Below are 22,843 nucleotides of genomic sequence, written 5' to 3'. Positions count from 1 at the left end.
TATAGCGACAACTCCTTATATGCTTATGAGAGGTCTCCAAAAACTCTGAGGGGTTCAGCAGGGCAGGCAACAGACATCACAGCTGCCTTGATTTTATGGAAGCAGCCAGAGGGGAAAATTGCTACCAGTGCTGACTCCAGGCTGTGTCAGCTGCTGTTAATTGCCTCACTCCCAGACAGTTGTCTGACTGCAACTGAGCTTCCCCATTAAAATATTTTGCTGGCCCACCTTCTGAACAGTGGGGTTTTTCTACCCTCAGTCCTGGAGTGGAGATGCATGTGGGGTACTGGCTACATCCTCCACTGTTGCTACCATGTGCTGCAGGTATGTCTCCTGTGCAGGTGAGGTCCTGGGGGGGGGGGATGAAAGAGGTTTGGGGGTTTCTGGGTTATTTTCTATAAAACTAAAAGACTTTTTTTTCTTGTCTTTTAAGTATAGTTAGTCATTCTTACAGCAGTTCAAGGAAGTGTAACATGAACACGCCTCAAGAAGCTACAGTTCCTGACTTGCGAGTTGTCTGATGTGCTTTCCTGATCCAAAGTATCTACACCTTGTATTAAGACAGGGACAACAGGAAGAATTTTTGGCAAGTTAAGGCAAGAAACATGAGACATGTTCCTTGTGCAAGCAAAAAGTGCCTGAGGTCTACCCCTAGGCCCGGCCTTGCTGCCCACGAGGTATGTAACCCGGCAGGCTCATATAAGGCAGGCCCAGAGCACAAGGAGGAGAGATGTATGGGCCAATGACCAGGAAGGAAAGGTGGGGAAAGTTCTGCTCTGGGCCTGCTTCTGAGCCTACTTTTTCAGAAAAGAGGAGGAGGACTTTCTGAAGCTTCCTACTGGATCAAGCAATGTTATTTTTCTTCCCTAGCAATATTTCTCGCTGGAGGTGTTTGGTTGTTTTTCAGTTACTTTTAGCGCCTGTTTTCTTCCACACAAATGAAATTATAAGGTATCTGATGGACCTAATATAGACTTTACAAATGCACGGGGCTGAATGTAGCTATCAGGCCATTAGGTGTTTTAATGAGCAGCTGGAGCATCCCAAGAACAGTAGAGATGAGAAGAAAACGAATCAATAAGCTGTTACCAAAATAATACTAACAAAGTTGTTCCATGGTAGAAGAGCAGGGAAGGCAGAAACAAAAGAGCATATACCAATGTCTGAGAAATATTACCTTATTTTCATGGATATAGCATGCTATTCAGATAATCCTTGGTTATTTAAAAGTATTCTTTTTAGATAAGTCCTCATGAAATATGCTTTGCCATATAAAGTGAAGAAAATGAGAGATCAAAGCTGCAGGGATTGTAAACTAGGGATAGTTATTTTGGTAGAGGAAACAAAGAGAACTTTTCTTTACCCATACTTCAATGTAACCAGCATGGCTGCTGAATTTCAAAGGGACTGGTTGTACACACGAAAGCACAATATTAACAACGCTACTATGTCTTCAATACACATTGTTTTAAGATAGCACTGTTGCTTTCAATGGGGTTTATCACTGCAGGAAAAAAGGCCAATTGTCATATTTATTTCGCATGTGCTCTTTGCTGGCCTTAAACAGAGCTACTAAAACCCATACAGTATACAAAAGGGGCAGCATATATGAAGTTAATTCCTTCTACCTAAGAAAAACGTGAAAAGAGTTTCCTATAGCAATGTGAGGAGCAAGAACAGGCAAAGAACTTTGGTGAACAGCAATAAAATGGATCCTGCCTCTATTTCCTATTGCCATTTCATTAAGTCAGAATTGTTTAGGGCTTTGCAGTGTGATTGATGGATCCTGACTGACAGAGGCAGCAGCAAATTTACCAGTCGCTACAGTAACATTTTACTTCATGAGTAGAAATGAAGGGTCTATTACTACTGTAATACGGTATGAATGGTTCCAGATCATTTTGAAATAACTCACATTTTGCTGAAAGTTCGAAGCATAACAACAAGGATTATTTTGACACTTCAAAAATGTATGTGTTTATTTAGTCATAGTCAATATGCTGTTCTGCCTACCCAGTTTCTTCTTGCATTTTCAGTTCCTCACCCATGGACTCTGGATCAGACCACAAGGATCGAAAGACAGACTCCAGCTGACTGTGATGGGTTTATGCTGATATACCCCTGTCCCAATTCCGCTATGACTAAAGTACATTAATAAATACATGTAGAAATGTGATTCTGTGATTCTGTGATTCTGTGATTCTGTGAAATGTGATCTTATCGTGTTCTTTTTTGCTGTGGCTTATGAGCTGCTTATCCTTGGCTATGTCTGTAATGAATGTTTAGGGAAAATGGTTCTTCCAGATATTCCTTACAGAGTTAGGCTGAGACCAAGAACACTGCACATGGAAATCTAAAGCCTTACTTTCATGAGGTTATTTTTGTAGTACGATACCACTGACTATATTCCCTTGTGAATTACTCAGGGTCTTTTTGCTCGAGGGTGGGTCACTGTCTTACATTCTGCTAACACTCACACACACACACACACGCACACACACAAACTTCAGCAGCTCTTGGGCATTTTATCTGCTGAGTCTTCCTCGGCTCTATCTCTCATTCTCCCTCTGGCTAAAACACAGGTTCTTACAAGCCCTTCCTTCCCCCAGATTCCCATATGCCCTGTTGCTACAGCTTCTGTTGTCCAAAATGATCTTTCCATCAGTTGCTATGAACAACATACTGGAGGTGCTCTGATACAGGAATGCTGGAAGAACCTTTTAATTACCAGATACGCATCCTGCTGCTGGATGAGGGCTCTTGTTACAGAGCTGGCACTGTTTTTAAGGCAATGAGAGCTGCAGTGTGCTAAGTGGTGGGTATAACGGATGGAAACCAAGTTTTTCCAGATTTTTATCTTGGTTTGCAGCCAAATAGGTATTGATTTTACCCAAGACAGAATCGGAAATTACCAAGGGTGGTTTGATTTGTGACCGTGTTTTGGTTGTTTGATTTTATGTGTAAGCAATGCAACAACAGAACTGATTGGGTTGAGAAATCAGAATTTCTCTTATGATGGAATTTTTAATTCTTCAACATTTCTTTCTTATCTTGGACAAAACCAAAATAAATTCTCAAAAAACTCCAGACAAAACCTTGGACTGTCAAAATATCCAGTTACAGGTAGATGCCTTCAGGGAATTATAGTTCAGCTTCATTCTGTATGTTCCCCTATAAAGTAGATTTCTGGGCTGGGTTACACGTCCCCGCATGTCCATCCCTAGCTGAGCCACTACTGTTCCTGCACTGTTGCATGGGGAATGCAGTCTGGTAAGGGAGCTTGATCTGCCTGGGTGAAGGACAGTGTTTTTTATTGAAGACAGATATACATTTTACAGGAATCGAGCTGTAGAGGTTTAGGCATGGAGGTCTGGCCTGAAATGGGACATCATATTGTTATTATTTTCCCTGCTGAAAATAAAATTGGCAAAACTAACAGCTGCTAATTTTGCAGAAGCCACATTTTGCAGCGAGAAAATGCTTTAATGGTAAACTGCCCAACAAGTTACAAAATTGCCTGGTTTTTGTTTTTTAACTCACATAGAAATCCCTTGATTTTGGTGTTGGTCATCACTGAGAGAGTAGGCAGTGAAGGTGGAAAGGAAGACAAGTTATATATGTTTTTGGTTAACCTTTGAATCCTACTGGTAGTCTATTCCTCTTGGCCTAAAGCCAGTATACACAGAAATCTTATAAAGCCCTGGGTAAGTTGTAAGGTCTTGAGTAAGAATTTCCCCTAAAGGGATAAAACTTTACATCTGAAGCAGGGTCATCCATCAAGTGCTCAGTATACAATAGTTGTACCCTATATAATCAACCCTTGCATATTTCTATAGACCCATTTTTGAAAATCTGGTCCTAATTTAGATAGAATAAAGGGATTTAAGAAATCACTGTAGAGCTGATGTTCTTGTTTTAAGTCCAGATTCTGAAGTTAATAATCAAGACAGTTAAGTGCTGCAAACAAGACAGAAACAAGAAATAATTCCTAATGCATTGAAGCGTTGCTCCTCTACTAACATCCAACGGACTCCTAAGTTGTTTCCTCGATGAAATACACAGTCCCAAGCATGATTACCAAAAAGGTTAAAATTTGAATAACTGATTTGTATTTGATTTTTTTCATAATTTCAGAAAGCTAAAAGAGTTACTACAAGGGAAAAATATAAAAGGAAAGCAGTATGAAGCCAATGTGTCATTCACTGCATTGTTGCTTTTTCTAACACACACCCGTGCCACAAGATTGGCCCATTGCCTACAAAGCAAGGGAATGCTACTAATGAAAGACAGGACCTTTGCAGAACTGCTTTTGCTATGACTACACATTAGTGATAGCAACTGGGCATATTCTTTGTCACAGGCATTTGCCTAGTATCAAGAGCACTGAATACTTTTGAGCATGAGATTATTTACAGCAAACAGTAGTACTAAAGTTGTTTACAATTGTGTTTAGATTTTACATTGAGAGGATAAGACAGAATTGAATAGTTCCAGTTGAAAGGGACCTACAACGATCATAGAATCATAGAAACGTAGAATCATAGAACGGTTTTGGTTGGAAAGGACCTTGAAGATCATCGAGTTTCAACCCCCCTGCCATAGGCAGGGACACCTCCCACTAGACCAGGTTGCCCAAGGCCACGTCCAGCCTGGCCTTGAACACCTCCAGGGATGGGGCCTCAACAACCTCTCTGGGCAACCTGTTCCAGTGCCTTACTACCCTCAAAGTGAAAAACTTCTTCCTAATGTTTAATCTGAACCTGCCCTCTTCTAGTTTAAAGCCATTCCCCCTCATCCTATTGCTACCTGCCCTAGCAAAAAGTCCTTCCCCAGCTCTCCTGTAGGCCCCTTTAGGTACTGAAAGGCCGCAATAAGATCTCCCCGGAGCCTTCTCTTCTCCAGGCTGAACAGCCCCAACTCTTTCAGCCTCTCCTCATAGGAGAGATGCTCATCTAGTCCAGCTGCCTGACCAGCCCTGACTTCAGGGCTGACCAAAAGTTAAAGCATATTAAGAGCATTGTCCGAATGCCTTTTAAATCCTGACAGGCTTGGGGCATCAACCACTTCCCTAGGAAGCCTGTTGCAGTGTTTGGCCACCCTCTCAGTAAAGAAATGTTTCCTAATACCTAGTCTGATCCTCCCCTCACGCAGCTTCGAACTGTTCCCGCGTGTCCTGTCACTGAATACCAGGGAGAAAAGTTCAGCAAAGGCAAAGAGCCCAGGTCACTGGAGGAAATGAAAAGAACTAAACTAGGTCAGCCTAGCAAAACAGAGACAGAAGGTTATCTGTTTGCCATGTCCCAGTACGAAGAGAAGACAACCACCAAAGAAGAAGGGCTCTTTGAGTAAATAAAGGTTTATAAACTGGCTACAGATAAATTCAGTTTGAAAGCAATTAATATACTAAACATCAGAGGAACAAAGCTCTGCAACAGCTCTACTTCAAAAGAGGAGGAACCTCAGATTTGTTTTCATTTGATGCTGTCAAATTTCTGTATTGCATTAAATGATGCAGTTTATAATGAAAAGGGATTTATTCTAATGAATTACAGGCCCGGTATAGTTTTATATTGTATTTTTCACAATGTGGCAACCAGTATTTCCTTGAGTACAGCAGCTTTTTTGCCCTTAAGGAAGAAGGATATCATGATTAAATCATAAAATTATGTTCTACAGATTTGAATTAGACTTGCCATGCAACTTCATGAGGTTCTGAGCAGTAATCTAACATTTGATCCACAATTTTTTCCTGCTGTAAAACTAGGATGATGATAATTATCTGCTTCATCAGGATACACAGGATTAAATCAATTAACAATATTTGTTTAGAGGAGGTTACATAAATGCTGAAAAATATTCTTTGACTAGGAAACCTCATTTTGTTTTTCTCTTCATCCACCTAATCTGAAATGATTTTTGCTTGAATTGTTATCTGGATATATGACTGCAAAGATATACCTGGTAGACACAGTAAAACTCTGAGAAGTAATGTCAACTGACACAAAATGGACAAAACCATCCTGCTCTGGATAAAATTTTAGTACTATTTGCCAGTGCCACATCACTAGAGATTATTCAGTGATTGAACAGGAGAGGAAAACGAGAGGTTCTGTTACCTCCAGGGTTACATTTACTTTTTCAAATCTTTTTCATCTGTTGAATTTGATTGTCTTCATGAAGCAACCAAATTCTTTGTTTATATAATCTGTTGCATTTCATTAGAGATTCTGTTTTCTTCTGCTGACCTATGCCTACATTCAGCTTTGAAATGCTAATTTGCAACCAATACGTAGCTGGAGACCTACCAGAAAAATGTGGACATGTTATAGAAAAGCAGAAGCATTAGAATTAAAGTGGGGAATTCTGAGGCTAAATTAATGCTTGACCTTCATCAGACCAAGGCGTGGGCTAAAATTCAGTCTGATCCCTGGCCTGGCATTGCAGCTGAGATCACTGCAACCGAAGGTCCCATAACATCTGTTCAGTGTGGCTTGGCAATGCTATTTTGAAAAGCAGCGCAAGTTCAGCCTGCCTGTGGACGCTGTATGCCTTTGTAGGACCTTCACTGTCCACACCAAACTTGGAAATCAGTTCAGAAAAAGATACCAAAATGCCAAGTGCTTTCACCCAACTTCTAGATCACACTGCACTAATGGCAAGTGATAAACAGCACAGTCATCAATACCTTATCCTTTCTTTCCTGCATTTCTCTTAGCACTGACTGAGCTCTTGACCATCCAGACTCTGCCTTGAGGACTGATGTACGTGTGAAGACAGCAAAGAAATACTGCTTTGGTTGCGTTTCTGCTGGTGTATACTTGCAAGAGCAAACAGCATACCAAGGGGCCTTGCTTCTGAGAATCCTAACACCTTTTTTTTTCAGCTGTGAATATACCATATTCCTTGCTTCTGTAGTAAGCTCTGGATACTGGAAACTGCCACTTATCTCTCAATCTACCTTGCAGGTTTAATGTTACAGGTTGAAGTGTATGAAAAATAGTTGATTGTAAATGGTGTCCTGAAACTCCCAGCACAACTATAGCCTGATCACGACAAGCAAGTGCAGACAATTTGACTGAAGCAGTTTTCCTTGTACTGGAGAAAAGTTGAGATGTAACTCCACAGGTTCTTTGAATCCTTAAACAGTTTGCAGTTTTATTGCCTTTCGGATAGAGACAATGTTTTTAGAGGTCAAATCTTTTCCTACAGATATTTCCCTGCTAGTCCTCAAACAGGCAGCAAAGTGAATCTCCTGTCATTCAACCACTGCAGTTAACTCTGATTTCCCTGTCTCTCCTAAGGTAAGTGTGACTGTGACCCCATCTATTGATCAGCATCACCTGCAAGGTTGTCAGGAAACAGTTGAGGCAGTGGTCCCTCTTTTCTAAGCTAATCTCAATGAAAATGCACTAGGGTGGATGTAACCTCTTAAATTGAGATTCAACTATATTTTTGTTTTGAAAGTTGACTCATCCAAACAGATCAATATGTTTACCTGCATCATGCCTAGGGGCTTATTCTAAATGACACTGATCACTTAAACCTCTGAAGGAATAGGTTAGTCATCTAGGTTTACAGAATATGTGGAAGAGACAAGAAAAGACCTAATAAGTGTGTTATGTGACAAGATTTCTTTCTATAGCATAGAATGATAGAATGGGTTGACTTGGAAGAGACTCTTAAAGATCATCTAGTCCAATCCCCACGCCACGGGCAGGGGCATCTTTCACCAGATAAGGTTGCTCAAAGCCCTGTCCAACCTGACATTAAACAATTCAAATGATAGGGCATCCACAATTTATGTGGGCAACCTGTTCCAGTGTGTCACCACCCTCATAATAAAAAGTTTCTTTACATCCAGTGTAAGTCTACCTCCTTTCAGTTTAAAACCATTGCCCCTTTTCCTCTCACTACAGGCCCTGGTAGAAATTCTCCATCTGTCTTTCTTATAAGCACCCTTTATATATTGAAAGGCTGCAACAAAGTTTCTCCAGAGCCTTCTCCAGGCTGAACACCAACTCTCTCAGTTGTTCTTCAGCGGAGAAGTCTTCCAGCCCTCTGATCATTTTCATGGCCCTCTTCTGGACCCGATCTATCAGGTCCATGTCTTTCCTGTAGTGGGGACCCCAGAGCTGGACGCAGTACTCCCAGTGGGATCTCACCAGAGTGGAGTAGAGGGGCAGAATCACCTCCCTCGACCTGCTGGCCGTGCTTCTTTTGATGCCGCCCAGGATACGGTTGGCCTTCTGGGCTGCAAGTGCACATTGATGGCTCCTGTCTGGCTTTACATCCACCAGTACCCCCAAGTCTTTCTCTGCAGCGCTGCTCTCAATCCATTTATTCTCCATTCTATATTAATACTGGTGATTTCCTGGACGCAGATGCAGGGCCTCGCACTTCATGTCAACATACACAGACAGGTTGTACCAAGGATGTAGTCTGGGGCAGAATGAAGCCTGGCTGGGGCTGCTTGGGACCTTAGTTAAATGTCTGGGTTATTTCCCTGAGCTGATCTTTTTGTCATGAGCTGCAAGGGAAATTCCTAAAGTAATTTTGAACTCACTGTGTTAAATGCAGTTACACCTTATGACAGCAGCAAAGGCACTCTTGAGACCTTTCTTCTCTTTGCCCTCAACTTTAAAAAGTCATAACACTGCATGTTGGGGGAGAAATAAAGTCAAAATACTTCTGAACTGTACTATAGTATTGTACTTAATGTAGAGTATTCTGCACTCAGAGATCATTTTGACTTTGCCCATTGTCAACTTAAAAGATCGGGTGTGCAATTCTGTCTGGACAAAAATTCTTGCCATTTCCAGGTGACTGAGAAGGTAATGCAGCATCACTTCTTTATGTTGACTATTATTTACTCACAGTCAGCACAGCTACCAGTGAAAAGAAGAGATGAAAAATCAGATCATGAGTATTAACATATACACGAAAATCATAACAACTTCTGATAATAAATCTTATTGTATGCCCACGAACCTCTAGAAGGGCATGAACTAAACAAACAAGGACTTTTTTCAGGATTTAATAGGTGTGTTCCAAATGGTGCATAAAATGAGGCTTGACACAATTGTCCCTATATTGTATACCATCTTTCCAAATCTGTAGTTTTGTGTCCTCACGCAGCTAAAATATTCTAGTTTTCCAAGTGGGAAAATGAGCAGCTTTTAAAAAAAAACAAACAAACAAAACAAACAGCGTTATTTCCTGCAGCTTTAAAATTGAAACATTACCTTTTGTTGGAAATACTGAAGAATGCACAGTACCACACGAAAACTGACTGTGAAAATACAGCTGTTACACAGCCGGTTGGGAAATGTTAAGGTTGTTATTATTTTTTTATGACTATCATATGTAGCTCTGTTTCCCAAAGCGCGTATGCATTTCTCCCTGCTCAGTGCACAAGGCAAGATAAAGAAGGACTGAAAAGGGTTGCTAGAAAACTGTGTATACAAGGCACAGACAGATTATCATTAAGGAAAGAAGGACTCCTTGTTCCTCGTCTGGCACAGGAAAGCTCCACGAAGGTCCTGGAAGAGGGGGCTGCCATGGGAAGCAACCCAGTAGGTGAGAGGCGTGTGGTGGAACAGCTTCCTGGGGACTGCTGCAGCCACAACAAGCCTTGAGGAACACTCTTAAGTGCATTATTACTATTTGAATCTCATTGTCCACCAGAAAAAAAAAAAAAAAAGTCTTTGTAATTGGCTTAATTGGCTTAGTTTGTTCATTCTTTCTATTTCTTTCTCTCTCTTTCTATGTAATTTCTCCCTCACTGAGCCCCCCCCCCCAATACATGATAAATTTGGAAAGGTCACAGTATTAATTATTTTCAAGTAAGTGTGTATATTCTTTTCAGCACTGCTTCTCCAAATCCTTGGGGAAAATGACAGGGTCAGCTTCTATTTTTAAAAGTGCAATGAATTTAATACAAGAAGACAGAGAGTAGAAATCAAACCGCTAATCAGGGACTTTTACTCACATCTAATACATCCCTTCCCTCACACTCTCCCTCCTTACTTTTGCTCAGAGGCACTTTCTGACACCAGAAATAGCACTTGCTGATCACAAGGTTTGGGTGGGCTTTTTTCCAAATTGTAATATGCAAAATAGTATTAGATGTGCTAGGCCGAGTTTCAGTAGTCCAGGGAGCCTTAGGTGCACTACCTGAGTGACTAAATGTGTGGAAGTAATTAGTGGGAAGCCCATGAGCTGAACTGGAGCAACTAAGGTTGTGATTTATAATCTGATCAGTGGCTTCCAAGTGATGGGTTCTGTAGATCTTTGAGTGATGCAGGTTTAATTTGACTTAAATTTGGCTGTCAGTAGCAATGCAGCAAATTCCTGTTTTCTCTGTGGGCTAACTTGATATTATGTGAAATAGCAAGTGCAGATTCACTCTGTCTCACTGTGTCTGATCCATAACCATACCCTCTCAAGCACTCATTATTCATATCTTGACTTCTGTATCAATAAAAAATGAATTTCTGATACGTAAGATAAGGTTAACCTCAAAAGCTCCCACGCTACTATGTTATCCAGCTAACGATCCCTGGTTCTCAGTGCAGTATGTCCTCAAGCAGAGTTACACCAGTGAGAAAGCTCCTCCATTTTGGGGTTCCTGTGCTTTACCGTGGAACACATGAAAGCAAGATGCCCTGAGCGATCATGTCCTCAACAGCAAGCCCATGGCTCCAAGGAAGCTCCATATCTCTCAGGTGAATGCTTAATACCTGCTTACACGTAACACGAGCAGGTTTCTGTCATGGTGAAAGGAAGGTAGTTGAAGCTGTCATTAAAATCTGTTTGGGGTGGCTGCATGGGTGGAAGTTTGAAGAGAGACAATGCGAACTTGACAGGGAGCTGTGATGGGAATAAAAGAGACTGAGAGAGGTAAGAGAAGATGAAACAGAAAATCTGCATAACTACATTACTTGTGTAACTATAAAACACTGATGCACTGAAAGCCTAAGCATGCTGACCCTGCCCAGCTCGCCCTGGCAACTGGGGGGCAATGTCAGCCCAGCTGGCGTGGTACTTTGTCATGTCCTGCATTTTGGGGGCCTGCCCTTTGGGGATGGCTGTCCTAGACACATACGGCCTTGTTGTTAAGGGGCAAAAGAGCCATCCATAGCGAGAGAACAGGGAAAACGGAGTCTCCTCCTCTACTGTCTCTTCCAGCTTCCCCCCGGCCCCAAAAAACACTCGATCTCAGGCAGTTCAGTGCTTCATAGCTAACGAAACTTAATGTGATGTTATCAGCCCAGCAACAGTCCAGCTTAAAGGATGCAACTCTCTCCTCCTGGAGGAGAGCAGAGGAAGGAGGAGAGTGGTGTGCCCCATGCCGTCCCACCTGAGGGAGTCCCTGCCACTGGAAAGAAATTCATCATTTTCCCCAGCGTTTCATCGCCTCAGGTCAGCGCAGAAGCCAACGGCAAAGACAAAACTTTTTCTCTGGGGTTCCTGGACCATGAAAGTGACTCAAGGCCTGCTTGAGAGTTAATTTAAACGTGTGCTGTGCAGGATGAGTTTTAAGGCTGACTCAGAGGCTGACAGTTCCACGATATTCCACATTGATTTATGATAGCTGGAAGCTAACAGCACAGCTGCAGTCAACCAGTGTCGTTCTGCAATCTTCAGGGCATGTCCCAAAGCAAAAAGGTTAGCTTGTGCACAAAGAACTAAAAATTAAGCCATATGTTTTCAGTGTATTTATAAGATGCAGGAGTAAATAGCCTACTGTGGCATCTCACATTCGAAAAGAGAGGACTGTGAAAAATGCAGGCCAGATAATTTCTGTGTTGGGAGGCACCAGCCTCCTGTGACAAGTCTCAGCTAAGCACAGAGCCCGGAAAAGCTGAGTACTGGGAAGAATACAGATTTCCCTGAGGTGTTAGATTTACAAAAAAGAATGAGAAGAACTATAGAGTAGCCGAGGTGCTGTGAACCCTGGTGACACGTGGGATGAGGGTGTTACGATTGTTCCTGTTCCGAAAGGAAGGGGAACAGACGGAGGGATGTGTTGCGCCCTTTTTGAGTGAAGCTCATTCCTCAGTGTCAGCTAAAAGCAATTATTTTTACTGCTAATACACAGTGGCACAGCAGATGAGAGCTGCAGGTTAATGTTCGGCATTAGCTATTATTTTGGTTTTATTACAGCGAAAAGTATTTACCCCAAATATGTCCGAGCTCCTTTTCAGGAGTGATTTTTGTCTTGATTTCTGCAACAATAAGGAAGGGAACTATGAAAAAAACCCTACCCATGCAGTGACTTCCAGCTGGAAACTAATGATCCACTCTCCGAGACTGATTTGACTTTGCCCCCTTGCATATTTTTGTTAAATGATGGCAGCTGTGGAACAGTAGGCAGTGGGAAACAAATGAAACGTTCTCAGTGTTCAAAGAGAGAAATGTAATACGTTGGTCTCGCATGTGACTGGAGACGAAGGAAGGACATTTAAGAAGCTTTCCAGTTCCTTGCCATGGCACTCCGGAATTGTTGCACAGCCTTTTCAGTTCCTGCTGCTAAGAAACACCCTGCCTTGCTTCAAAACTGACAGATCTTCCCCTTGTAGACAGATCATTCCACACTGATCTTTCCTTGTAAGAGATGATAAACTGGATCAAAAGCAAACCCCATATTGAGAAACAAGCATTCAGATGTATTTCCTTTGTAGCTGAAAGAGGCAGCTACTGCAAGGCAAGAGTGGTTTTAGACAGCTTGCTGCATTCCTGAGATGTGCAAGCACCCTGGTTTTATTCTTGCTAATCAAATTTTTCTCAACAGTGAGCCTTTGGGTTTTGCCTCAGCACACCCACAGCAGTGCGACTGGCTCATAAGCCTTTGATGCTGCAGAATACACAGCTCAATAACTGCTTGGAGCACTTTGAGAATATAAAAACAGCCGTAATTGTGCATATATCTGTGGATGCCAGGTCGTCGGCACAGGTAATTGTGCATGTGATTCTGTTCTTGAGACATACGGAGGTACCCAAGGCACTGTACTGAGTTCATGTGTTTTGGCATCTGTATCTTTCCCCTGGCATCCATAGTCTTGCTATTTGGGATATGCTTCATGCGTAAAGACAACGCCAAAATGTACTTGTGATCACTGTTATAGCCTGCTCCAGTGGCCACAGCACGGTCAGATGACCTCATGGATGTCAAGGACCTCAGTCAACGTGCTCAGAAAATAAAGAAGCAAGGCAGGTGCTGCTGTTGAGAAGTTTCCATAAGAATTGTAAAAGGTAAGGGGAAAGAGAAAAAGTTACTATTTTGCTTCAGCATTAGCACTTTTCAAATGGAGTTCTCTGTCAGTTTCAACATCAGCTCAAACTAGACTTTGGAAATGAAGTCCTGGTCTTGGGGAAGGCAATAGTACTTTTTTCTTCTGATTTCAGGGAGGTTTCATGGCTTGCCTGAGATCTTTCTCTCAAACTCTAGGATTAGATTCATTCCTTGTTTAAGAACTTTAGCTTAGATGAATCAGACAAAAAATGATCTCAGGCTGTGGCAAAATTGAAATATATTTGTCTGTTACATTCAACTTTTCCCTTATCTACACTCCATAACAATATAATGCTGCTGTTGATAAATACTAAGGGTTGGCTCCAGCATACACTGTGCAAGAAAGGATAGAAGGGCGTTTATTTGCTTTATAATAATGTAATGGACATAATAAAGAAAGAAAATTGAGAACAACCTCTAACATGTAATGTAATAAAAAAGGTAAGCCATTTTCATAAATTATATATATTTTCCAAATTTCTTACTGTAAAACACTTAAAACTTCCAGATCTGCCATTATTAAACTTTAGAGTCAGAGTTGTCAACACAAAAACATTAGGAAGTTCACTTTTGTGTACTGAAAATGCCATTACAGGAATGAGGGACCTGAGCTGGGTCTAGGCATTTTAGGAGTGTTAGAATTGGCCTTGGTCCTCATGAGACAAAATTCATTATCTATTTTGGCATGTAGCTGAACTGGGAATTTAACAGGAAAGATGCCGAAGTCCACAAAAAGTGTAATTGCAATGACCATTTGTTTTCAAGGGGATCTGTCAAGAAAATGTTAAGTATTTGTAAATGGTCTCCTCCTTTATATTGTTTTCAAGGTTATGAAATCCCTTCCTCTTTTCTCCCCTCTTTACCCAAATGTTTGAGTGTTCTTCTTGTAAATAGATGCAAACACCTTTGGCAACTCTGCAGCATACAAATTAACACCCAGAGTGTCCTCAGAAGAACACAAACAATTTCAGTAAGCAAACGTTTATCTGTTCCTCCTATCGAGCAATATATTATGTTGACTGCAAACGCTTCCACCCCAAGACTCCAGTGATATCGTTTGGACAAGCCTCGAATGCCCTTCTCCCAAAGACACATCTATCTATAGGACTAGTAGTCACAGTGGTCAAGAATGCCTGAAAGATGCTGAAGAAAACACAATTTAAAAATAATATGTCTTACCTGCTTATTCATAAGTATGTAGATAATTGGATTGCAAACAGTGCTGCTTTTTGCTAGGATGGAAGGGATGATGCTTGCAACTGGACTCACCACGCCTGGCTTACCAAATGTTGCAAGTAACGCTATAACTCCATAGGGAATCCAACACACGAGATAACAGATAACTGTAGTGATTACCATGAACAGTACGTGGTATTCTCTTTTGCGGGCAGCGTTCTTGTGGATTTTTCCAACCTAGGGAAAGGCGAAAAAAAAGATAGGATTTAAGAAGCTGAGCTGTTAGATTTACTGCTTTAGCAACCTGGGACTATAGGTCTTGGATTCAGCAATGATAATCAACATTATTGTTGCAGAAGCAAAACAGAGCCAAAGCCCAAAGTGAGAGAATGCAGTGGGAAGACTTTCATAGCCTCCACCAGGGACTAGGGGAAGCCCTGCCGACATCACGCTGCATGCCAGCATAAACCAGAGTCTCAGTGGAGGTTGGAGCAAAAGCAGAAAGGTGGCAAAGTTAGAATCTAGTCCTTAGTAGTTGGTAGGTCATCTCCAGTTGCTTTTCAGGTATGTTTTTTTTTATAATCACACAAGGAGTTTTGTGCTCTTAAAAAAAGTGTGCCAAATACTGACCTTGTTCAGCTATTGTATTGGTTTTTTTGGGGAAATGGAGGGGAACTGGGTAAACAGGAAGCACAGGTTTAAATGATCATTTTCAATGTGATGGTACAACAGCTCCCTTGTTATGATGAACTTACCGGTAGTTAACAGTGGAAGGATTTAAAGCATAGTCTGCACTTCAAAATATACTCTCCTGTGAGTTGTTCTGGACTAACACATCATGCCCTTTTGGAGTCTAGAGCTCTAAGTCAGAAGTTAAACATTAAAATAACAGCCATTTTTTATTTTTAAATTTTGGTGTGAGTGCATTCCTCTGAAGACAACTACAGAGCACTTTGCGAGTGTGTTTGTACTGCTGAGCACACTGGTGATAACTGTGAAGAAAAAGCTTCATTCTCTACACAAGCCAGCTTCCCGTGCAGTAGCTCTGTGAGATGGCCATTAAGTTTGATCCAAGGCCCGTGGAAGTCAGCACAAGATTGGATGTGTACAGATCCGGTTTGGGCACTTAGCCTCATTTTATAGGGATTATGAAAAAGCTCTTAGGAAACATTCAGAAAGATTAACTCCAGGCTAGCAAGGCTGGTCTCCCTAAGCACCTTTGCAGCCAACAGAGAAAAGCAAACTCTGCAAGGAGGCTAATTTTGGAGCCAGTCTCTCTCCACTGACTCTAGATGGAGCCTCAGCACACAGGTCTCCCGAGGTTATGGTTAACTCCTCAACTTCCCCCCAGAGTCTGTTTAGCAAACCCAGACATGCCAGCAGCATTTCAGGAAGTATTCCAATGTTTAGAGTATAATGATTGAGTCTTGTACTGAGCCAAATGTAATTTATGTCCACTTTAAGATCTTTTTGCCTCCTGAATGCGATACTTGAGAGCAAACGGTACCCAAGGGAACTCAACCCCTGTAGAACTACAAACATAAATAAGTAAAAAGGCAGCTCCCTGCAATGCAATGCATCCAAACATTACCTAACACGCACACACACAAAAGAATTTGAAACGAATGGGTTTAGGCTGATGCAGGAGAACACACTGATGTGCACTACTCTAAATTAATAGAACACAGTTAAAAGGTGAAAGCCACTAATCACCTGAGTCAAATGTCATCTCCTGCTGCCTGGTGTACAACTTGTACATGCTAATGCAGTGGAAATAGGCAGAGCTTTACCTATCTCTTTGCGGTGTGGGTGCTTTTGCATAGCATATGTATCGGATTGCAAGTTAAAATATATATAGTGACTGGGTAAGTACATATGGAAAACAAAATAATATGGCAACACTTTGTTTTCTGTTAATTAGGATTCTAGCCTTCTAGAGTGGTTGGTTCTATCTGGAATTTCAGTAGAAGTGTTCCTGTTGAAAGTAAATAAACCACACACCAACTTAGTCTGCCGAAAATGAACAAGTATTTTTCCTGTCTAGTCTTCCAATGATTTTCTGCAAAAAGGCAATTACAAAATAAAATCCATCCTTTCTGAAAACACCGGGGACTGTTATTTTTTTTTTTTCAAGAACAGAACTTGTTTATCTCATAATTAGCTTGAAAAAAGGATTAATAATAGATAATGGTCCAATCCTGTATTGCTTATTTGAACTAAATTTTTCATGACTAATGGGAATTTTCTCTGACTGAAGAATCCAAGATCCCATGGTAGCTGCAGCTATGTTACAAGTTCAATATTAACTGAGGAATGCAAATCCCCAGCTAGCCACAGCATCCACAGCCAAAGATCTTCAATAAAGGCAGAGGCATCACTCAGCGCATTTTCCCTCCGTGTTTAGATAGTATCTCTATCACTGAAGTATTTGCAAGAGTTTACCCTCTGCACAGAAAAACTATAGATCAGAAAAAGGGAAGGAAAGATGTGTAAAACAGAAGTGACTGTGGATGGGATTATGGTATGTATCCTTCTATTTTCACATCCTTAGCTTCTTTCCTTAGGAAGGGAAGCCTCCATTGTCACTGTGTCTGTGTCAATATGTTAATAAATCTGTCTGTCTGTTGGTTCCAATATCTTCCTTGTAAATTTGACTGAGGTTTTGAAACTTATTAGGCGGACAGAAGTCTTTGACACTGAGTTCTTCCCATGTCACTAGAGCAGAAGGATCCTTATTAATGTTCTCATCAAGAAGAAAAATGCAATGTGACATGAAATCAAATTAGACATCAGAGAATCCACTTTAGTTTAGGTTCTGTTATGATTATTTTATATATTTTTTGCTCTCATCTTCCTCTTCTGATAATTAAAAAGGAGAAAGCTCTGATCACAGCTGTTCCTGAAATAGGACATTCATAATGTGTCCCCAGTATCTATTAGGGGTGACCTTCTGCTGCAGTCTTCTATAATTGAGTTTAAAAACTCATTTGTCATGAGACAAACCTATTGGAAAGCAAACTTAGTTAGCTGTCATGCTCACAGTCTTTCACTTCCATGTTTACACCAATGTAGCCAATTGTTTTGATTTTTATGTGCCTCATATTATAATTCTATAATATGATTTACTTACAGTCCAGTTCCTGGGAATGAGCAAATTAGAACTTCAGGGTTTTTTTGAAAGTACTTTTTTTTTTTTTTCAGAAGTATATTTCTATTCTCACTGTTGCAGAGAAAAGATTAAAAGAACGCAATTGCAGTAAGAAATGAAAGCAATGGACCAGGAGTAAGGAAGGATCGTAGAGTATGTCCTTCCTTAATGACTTTAAATCCCAGGTGACCTGGATGTCCCAGCTTTCCACAGAGGACAAGGATGCCATGATGAGTCCAAAGGACGAGTGACCTCTAGACATCCCTTGCAATGAACCCCAAATGGACTTAATGGTCCTCTAGGTTTTTATTTGATGTCCAGGACTGCTGTAGCTTGTTAACTGTGTTTTATGCTTAGGTAACTCATCTGCTTCTTTAATGTCAGTAATCTCACTTTTTCTTGGTGTTCTGGCCACCAGAAAAATGCAGCATCAAAGTTACTGTTTCAATTAGATGTGCCCCAGGATGAGGACGGCATGCTGATGGCTTGCTTGGCTTGACGCACAGGACATGTGAGGTGCTGGAGCTGTGCTTGCACAACTGTGCTCCACAACTGGGAGAAGAGTCGTATTGCTTGGTGCCTCAGAGCACGCTGTTGGGCTGTTGTGTGACCATCCTTCCCCCAGCCTCGTGCCACATCTTGGGAAACAGAGCTGAACTGTGTGAGCTTATTTGCTATGCTCCTTCTGTCTCTCCAAGCCGTTTCAGCCCAAACACGGCTGCTTTGATAGTGGTGAAGGCAAGCAGAGGCATCTCAGGGTGGTTGTGGTATCACCCTGGTACATTCTGGGATACATTAACAATGGAAGAAACACCAAAGGATTTCAAGAAGTGTTAAACTACTCTGTAGGAAGTGCCCCCAGAGTTTTGGTTTTGAAACCATGTACTATATTTATCTACACACTCTCGGTTTTATTGTCTTTGCAGCTTCACAGCCTACCTTTAGAAGGTGTTATCTTTAAAAGTTCTCAGTTTATAGGTGCTGGAAGGCATCCAGCAAAATATAGCTCAAGTTGATGTAACCTACAGAAAGATTACAGTTTAGCAGATGAAAATGCAGCAGGCAATTTAACATTATATTTATTCTATTTCTTATTTTTCTTATTTTAAAACTACTGGAAATTTAACACAATTGCTACACTGTATTTTCAGTAGTCAGATGGAAGTGCCTATCAGGAATGCCTAGGGTCTGGATAGCCAGCTGATAGAAAAGCATCAGAGGGTAATGAGAAAAAATAGATTCAAATAATGTTCTAGAATAGCCAAGTTTGTAAAGCCCAATCTAAAGACATATATACCCTAAGACATAGGGTATATGTAATATGCATTTAAAATACATACAAGATCTAAACCACATCTTAAAAATGACATGAGAAATACTGGCCCATTTGGATCAAAAGGTATTTATTTGCATGGCTAGAAAACACGTCTTTGTTTTAAACTCAGCTGTTTTCTCCTGGACAAAGGCCATCTCCTGCCAAATTTGGGAGTCCTGTTCTAATGCAGGGGAGGCACTATATTTAGAGAAAAGAAGAGGGTTGGGGGGAGGGGGGCGGGTGCTGAGGCTTTTTTTAATGAGAAAATGGTGTGTCTCCCCTACTTTCATCCTGGGAAGTAGCAGAAGTGGTTTGGTTTTTCATAAGTCAGCAGGAGACAGCGACAGGCAAGCTTGTATAATCTCAGGCACTGAGCGTAAGACTGGCACAATTAGCTCCTGTCTGGATTTGCCCTGTAGCCAAGCCGCATCTTGCGTACGTACCCAATACTCCCTTTTCCACTCAATCTGACATGCAAGACACCACTGGTTAGATGACTATGGCAGTGTGCTGAGCAGATACATGAGATGCGACAGGCCACAGAGCATGGGAGAAGCCCACGGGGGTATTCAGTGAGGAGGATGGCAGCGGTAGAAATGGTCTCAAAAAGGGCTTGAGTGATGCAATGCTTGGTTAACTTCAAAACTGCATCCCTTCCCCTCCCAGCTGACGGACGTCACTCACCAAGTGGTGGGCTGCAGTGCTATGTCATGCATTGGAAAAGAAACTGGGGAGCTCTGTGCAGAGCACCGAATATTTCAAGGGCACTGGTCAAAGTCTGGAGGGGTCATAAACCATTGAAAAGAGGAGCTTACAATAGGAAATGGAGGGGGGTAGTAAAAAGGGATGATAACAGTTGTAGCTCTAAGTGTGGAGCTTGTTAGGTTGGAGGTTTAAGAAAAGGACCCCAAATATCTGCTGTGGCAGGTACTCTGCCAGCAACCTCAGAGAACAGCCTCAGACTGGGTATAGGCAAACACGTGGGCCTGTCACAACAGGGACCTGGGCCAGAGCCACGACCTGGAAGAAGCTTGACCGACCTGACAGACGAAAGAGAACGGGTCTGTCTTTTTCCTTGCAGAAGGCTGACCAGCACCTTCCAAACACATGAACACCGTTGTACAATGGTATGGGAAAGAATAATAATATGGCTATGGGCCATATGAAATGATTTTAGGGTACCAGGTTCTGGTTACCCGATTTAGGAATGCAGGGGTCAGTCCAGACCTCACCACTGCCAAGTCAACCAGCCCAGTCTGCCTGTTGCTGGAGGGAGCAGCCCGGTGGCAACCGCAGCTGAGCCCATGGGCTTTTTTCAGGCTAAACTCTGGAGCTTTCCAGCCCAGACAAAACAGGACAGCAGCTCCCTGCCTCTGGTGAGGGATTTACTGTTTTTAATATTTTTCTTAGCCACCAAGTAGCTCCGTACAGGAGAAGAGCCCTGGGCAGTGCCCTGCCCAAGGAGACAGCCTACCCCCTCCTGTTCTCCAGAGCCAAAAGTTTGACCTACGTCAGTCCCTGCTCAATTCCCTCTGCATTTAGCTGGCCATGAGTTGTGGGACCAAGGGAGTACCAGTGGCACTTCACCTGCTCAGAAGAAGGCACAGGCACCAGGAAAGGCCTGAGGGATGGGTGTACACAGAGGCGGTGTTGTTGCATCTTGCAGGCAACTGCGAGGCCCACAGCGCCAGGGGCACATATCCAGGTCACCCCATGAGAGGCTAACATGTGCAACTGTGCATAATTCCATCACCCATGGGCAAGCTGGGGTTTTTAAAATATTTCTAAGGCAAAGGAGCTGGGCTAAAGTTAGCTATTAAGAAGGGAAAGATTCAGTGATGAAGATCTAACCTGATTGTTTTCATTGAATTCCCCTGTGTTTTCTATCTTGCATTTACCCTAGTCTCTCCTCCTTACTTAACATAGCTATGTGCTTTCCCTCATAAAGCATTTCCTTCCTCTTTCAACAGCTCCCAGTCATTTTCAGTTGTGAACATCTTGAAAGGTTATGAAGAATATATGGCATCCCATCCATCTAACCACTAGATGGAGAGACTATACAGTAAGAATCCAGCATCCAGAGTCACTTCAAGTAGGGGACACACACATCACAGCATCTTAAAAATCAGGGAGGCTGTTTACACGTTTCATCCTTCAAGTCAGTTTCTTTCTCTCCAACTATTTATTAAGATGGAAAATAACTGCAATTATTATACTCTGTGTATCTAAATAGTAGATGCTGTAATCGTTCTTTACCCAGCTCACTCTAAACAAGCAATATGGAAATAGAGTGCAAAGTGCTTTTTTTTATCACAGCTGATGTATTTTTTTTGTCTTTGTACATTTTACACTCAAATAACCATTTTTTCTTCACTACTTCAGAACCGCACAGCAAAGAGAAGGCTATTTATGAGCAGCAGTGTTTGTTGCCAACCTCTTTAAGTGTCAGTTATAAGTGCTTGTTTTGACATGATCAAATATTCAACAGTACTACCAAAACCAAAGACAAATGAAATATTCATAATCATCTGAGGGAAGTCTGCCAATCTTTGAACATTTAGTCTACTGCAGCTTCTTGAAATGAACAGAAGGGAGCTAGACTTTTTACTGCAAAAGCTGCAGTAGACGAAAAACCTGGGAAAAGATCGTTCTTCTTCCTTCATGAACCAGTCAGTAAGACAGTCTTCTCTGTTATGTTTCTAACAAAAGGAAATTAGAAATGCTTTGTACCTAACCCAGGAGTGTCTCAAACTAAGCAGTGACTCAAATGTCAGTTACGATAAGCTTTCTCCTCTCCCATCTCTATGGACTCTGTCCTCAAGCAAAAACAAGGAAAAAAGCCCCAAAACCCCACTCCAAAGCAAGAAAAGCTCTAAAAAGCTGTAAGAAATGGAAGCTCCAAGTAATCTCCTTTTTAGTGTGGGCTACCCCAGAACTGATACTTTATGGATTAACACTAAGATAGATGAAATACTTTGTTTGTTGTTTAAGATAGACAATCATGGGACAAGAGGGCTCACTGGCTTAAAAATAAATGCCGTCTTTATCAGCATTTAGATGGCTAAGTTCAAAACAAGAGTGAATACCGAAGAGATTTATAGTCTCTGTGGAAACGGGGACTAAACAGAAACGTCTGCTTCGGGTCATCTTAGAATCCAATGGGCCCTGACTCTACAAAACATTTACACTTATCTGTTCCCTGACTGAACTGAGATTTAAGCATGCACATGAGCACTTTGCTTAGTTGGGGCCACGTAATGAATTAATAGCAACAAATACGGAAGGAGGAACCCATAAAATAGCACAAGGGGCTTTATAGTTAATTATTTTAATGTCACTATTAAGTTTAGGAATTGAAGTCTGTAGGAAGGATACATTATCAGCTGAAGTCTGGCTTTATTAGGAATTTTTGTTATTGAAAAGGGAATAGTCACCTTAACGCCTCAAGGTGAAGTGAAGCTGTGCTTTAAATACAAAACCTATGGCTTTGTACCCTGCCCTTGAAGCATAACTGCTATTGCTGCTAATATCAGTGAAGTTCTATTGTGGACTTGAGGAATGCTATAATCCTCTTAGTTGCAGGAATTCTTTCACTGCACTAGCTAAAGGGCTTTTAGCAGCAATTTGACTTACACAGCAAACACATTCCCATGGACTAAACAAGCAGCTCATGGTGTCACTTCCATCATATACAACTCATGTTTTACCCTGACCTTCTTTCCTCACTTTGTATTTTCTAGCACCAGTGTACATGAGAAAATTAAAGTTGTATTACACACAGCTATCATCTGGTTTGCATTTACAATTTGGGTTTAGAAAGAGAATTAGATTAGATAGTCATATCTTGGAGGGCCACAAAGATGATGGGAGGGCTGGAGCACCTCTCCTATGAGGAGAGGCTGAAAGAGTT

At 41.6% G+C, this 22,843-nt stretch overlaps 1 protein-coding gene across 1 annotated transcript in view; it reads right to left on the bottom strand.

Annotated features, from left to right (window-relative positions):
* The window catches only part of LOC309676578 (pinopsin-like), a gene marked incomplete at both ends in the record, with an annotated part of 92,253 nt that overhangs the window by 10,321 nt on the left and 59,089 nt on the right, over positions 1 to 22,843 (bottom strand). Inside the window, one exon of the mRNA XM_082489151.1 lies at positions 14,474 to 14,707. Coding sequence (XP_082345277.1) covers positions 14,474 to 14,707 — 234 coding nt within the window. The remainder of the gene's footprint in view (positions 1 to 14,473; positions 14,708 to 22,843) is intronic.

The sequence above is a fragment of the Vanellus vanellus genome (assembly GCF_965231255.1).
Source record: "Vanellus vanellus genome assembly, chromosome: 1".
In the NCBI taxonomy this organism is placed as follows: domain Eukaryota; kingdom Metazoa; phylum Chordata; class Aves; order Charadriiformes; family Charadriidae; genus Vanellus; species Vanellus vanellus.
This window is presented reverse-complemented; position numbering and strand designations above follow the sequence as displayed.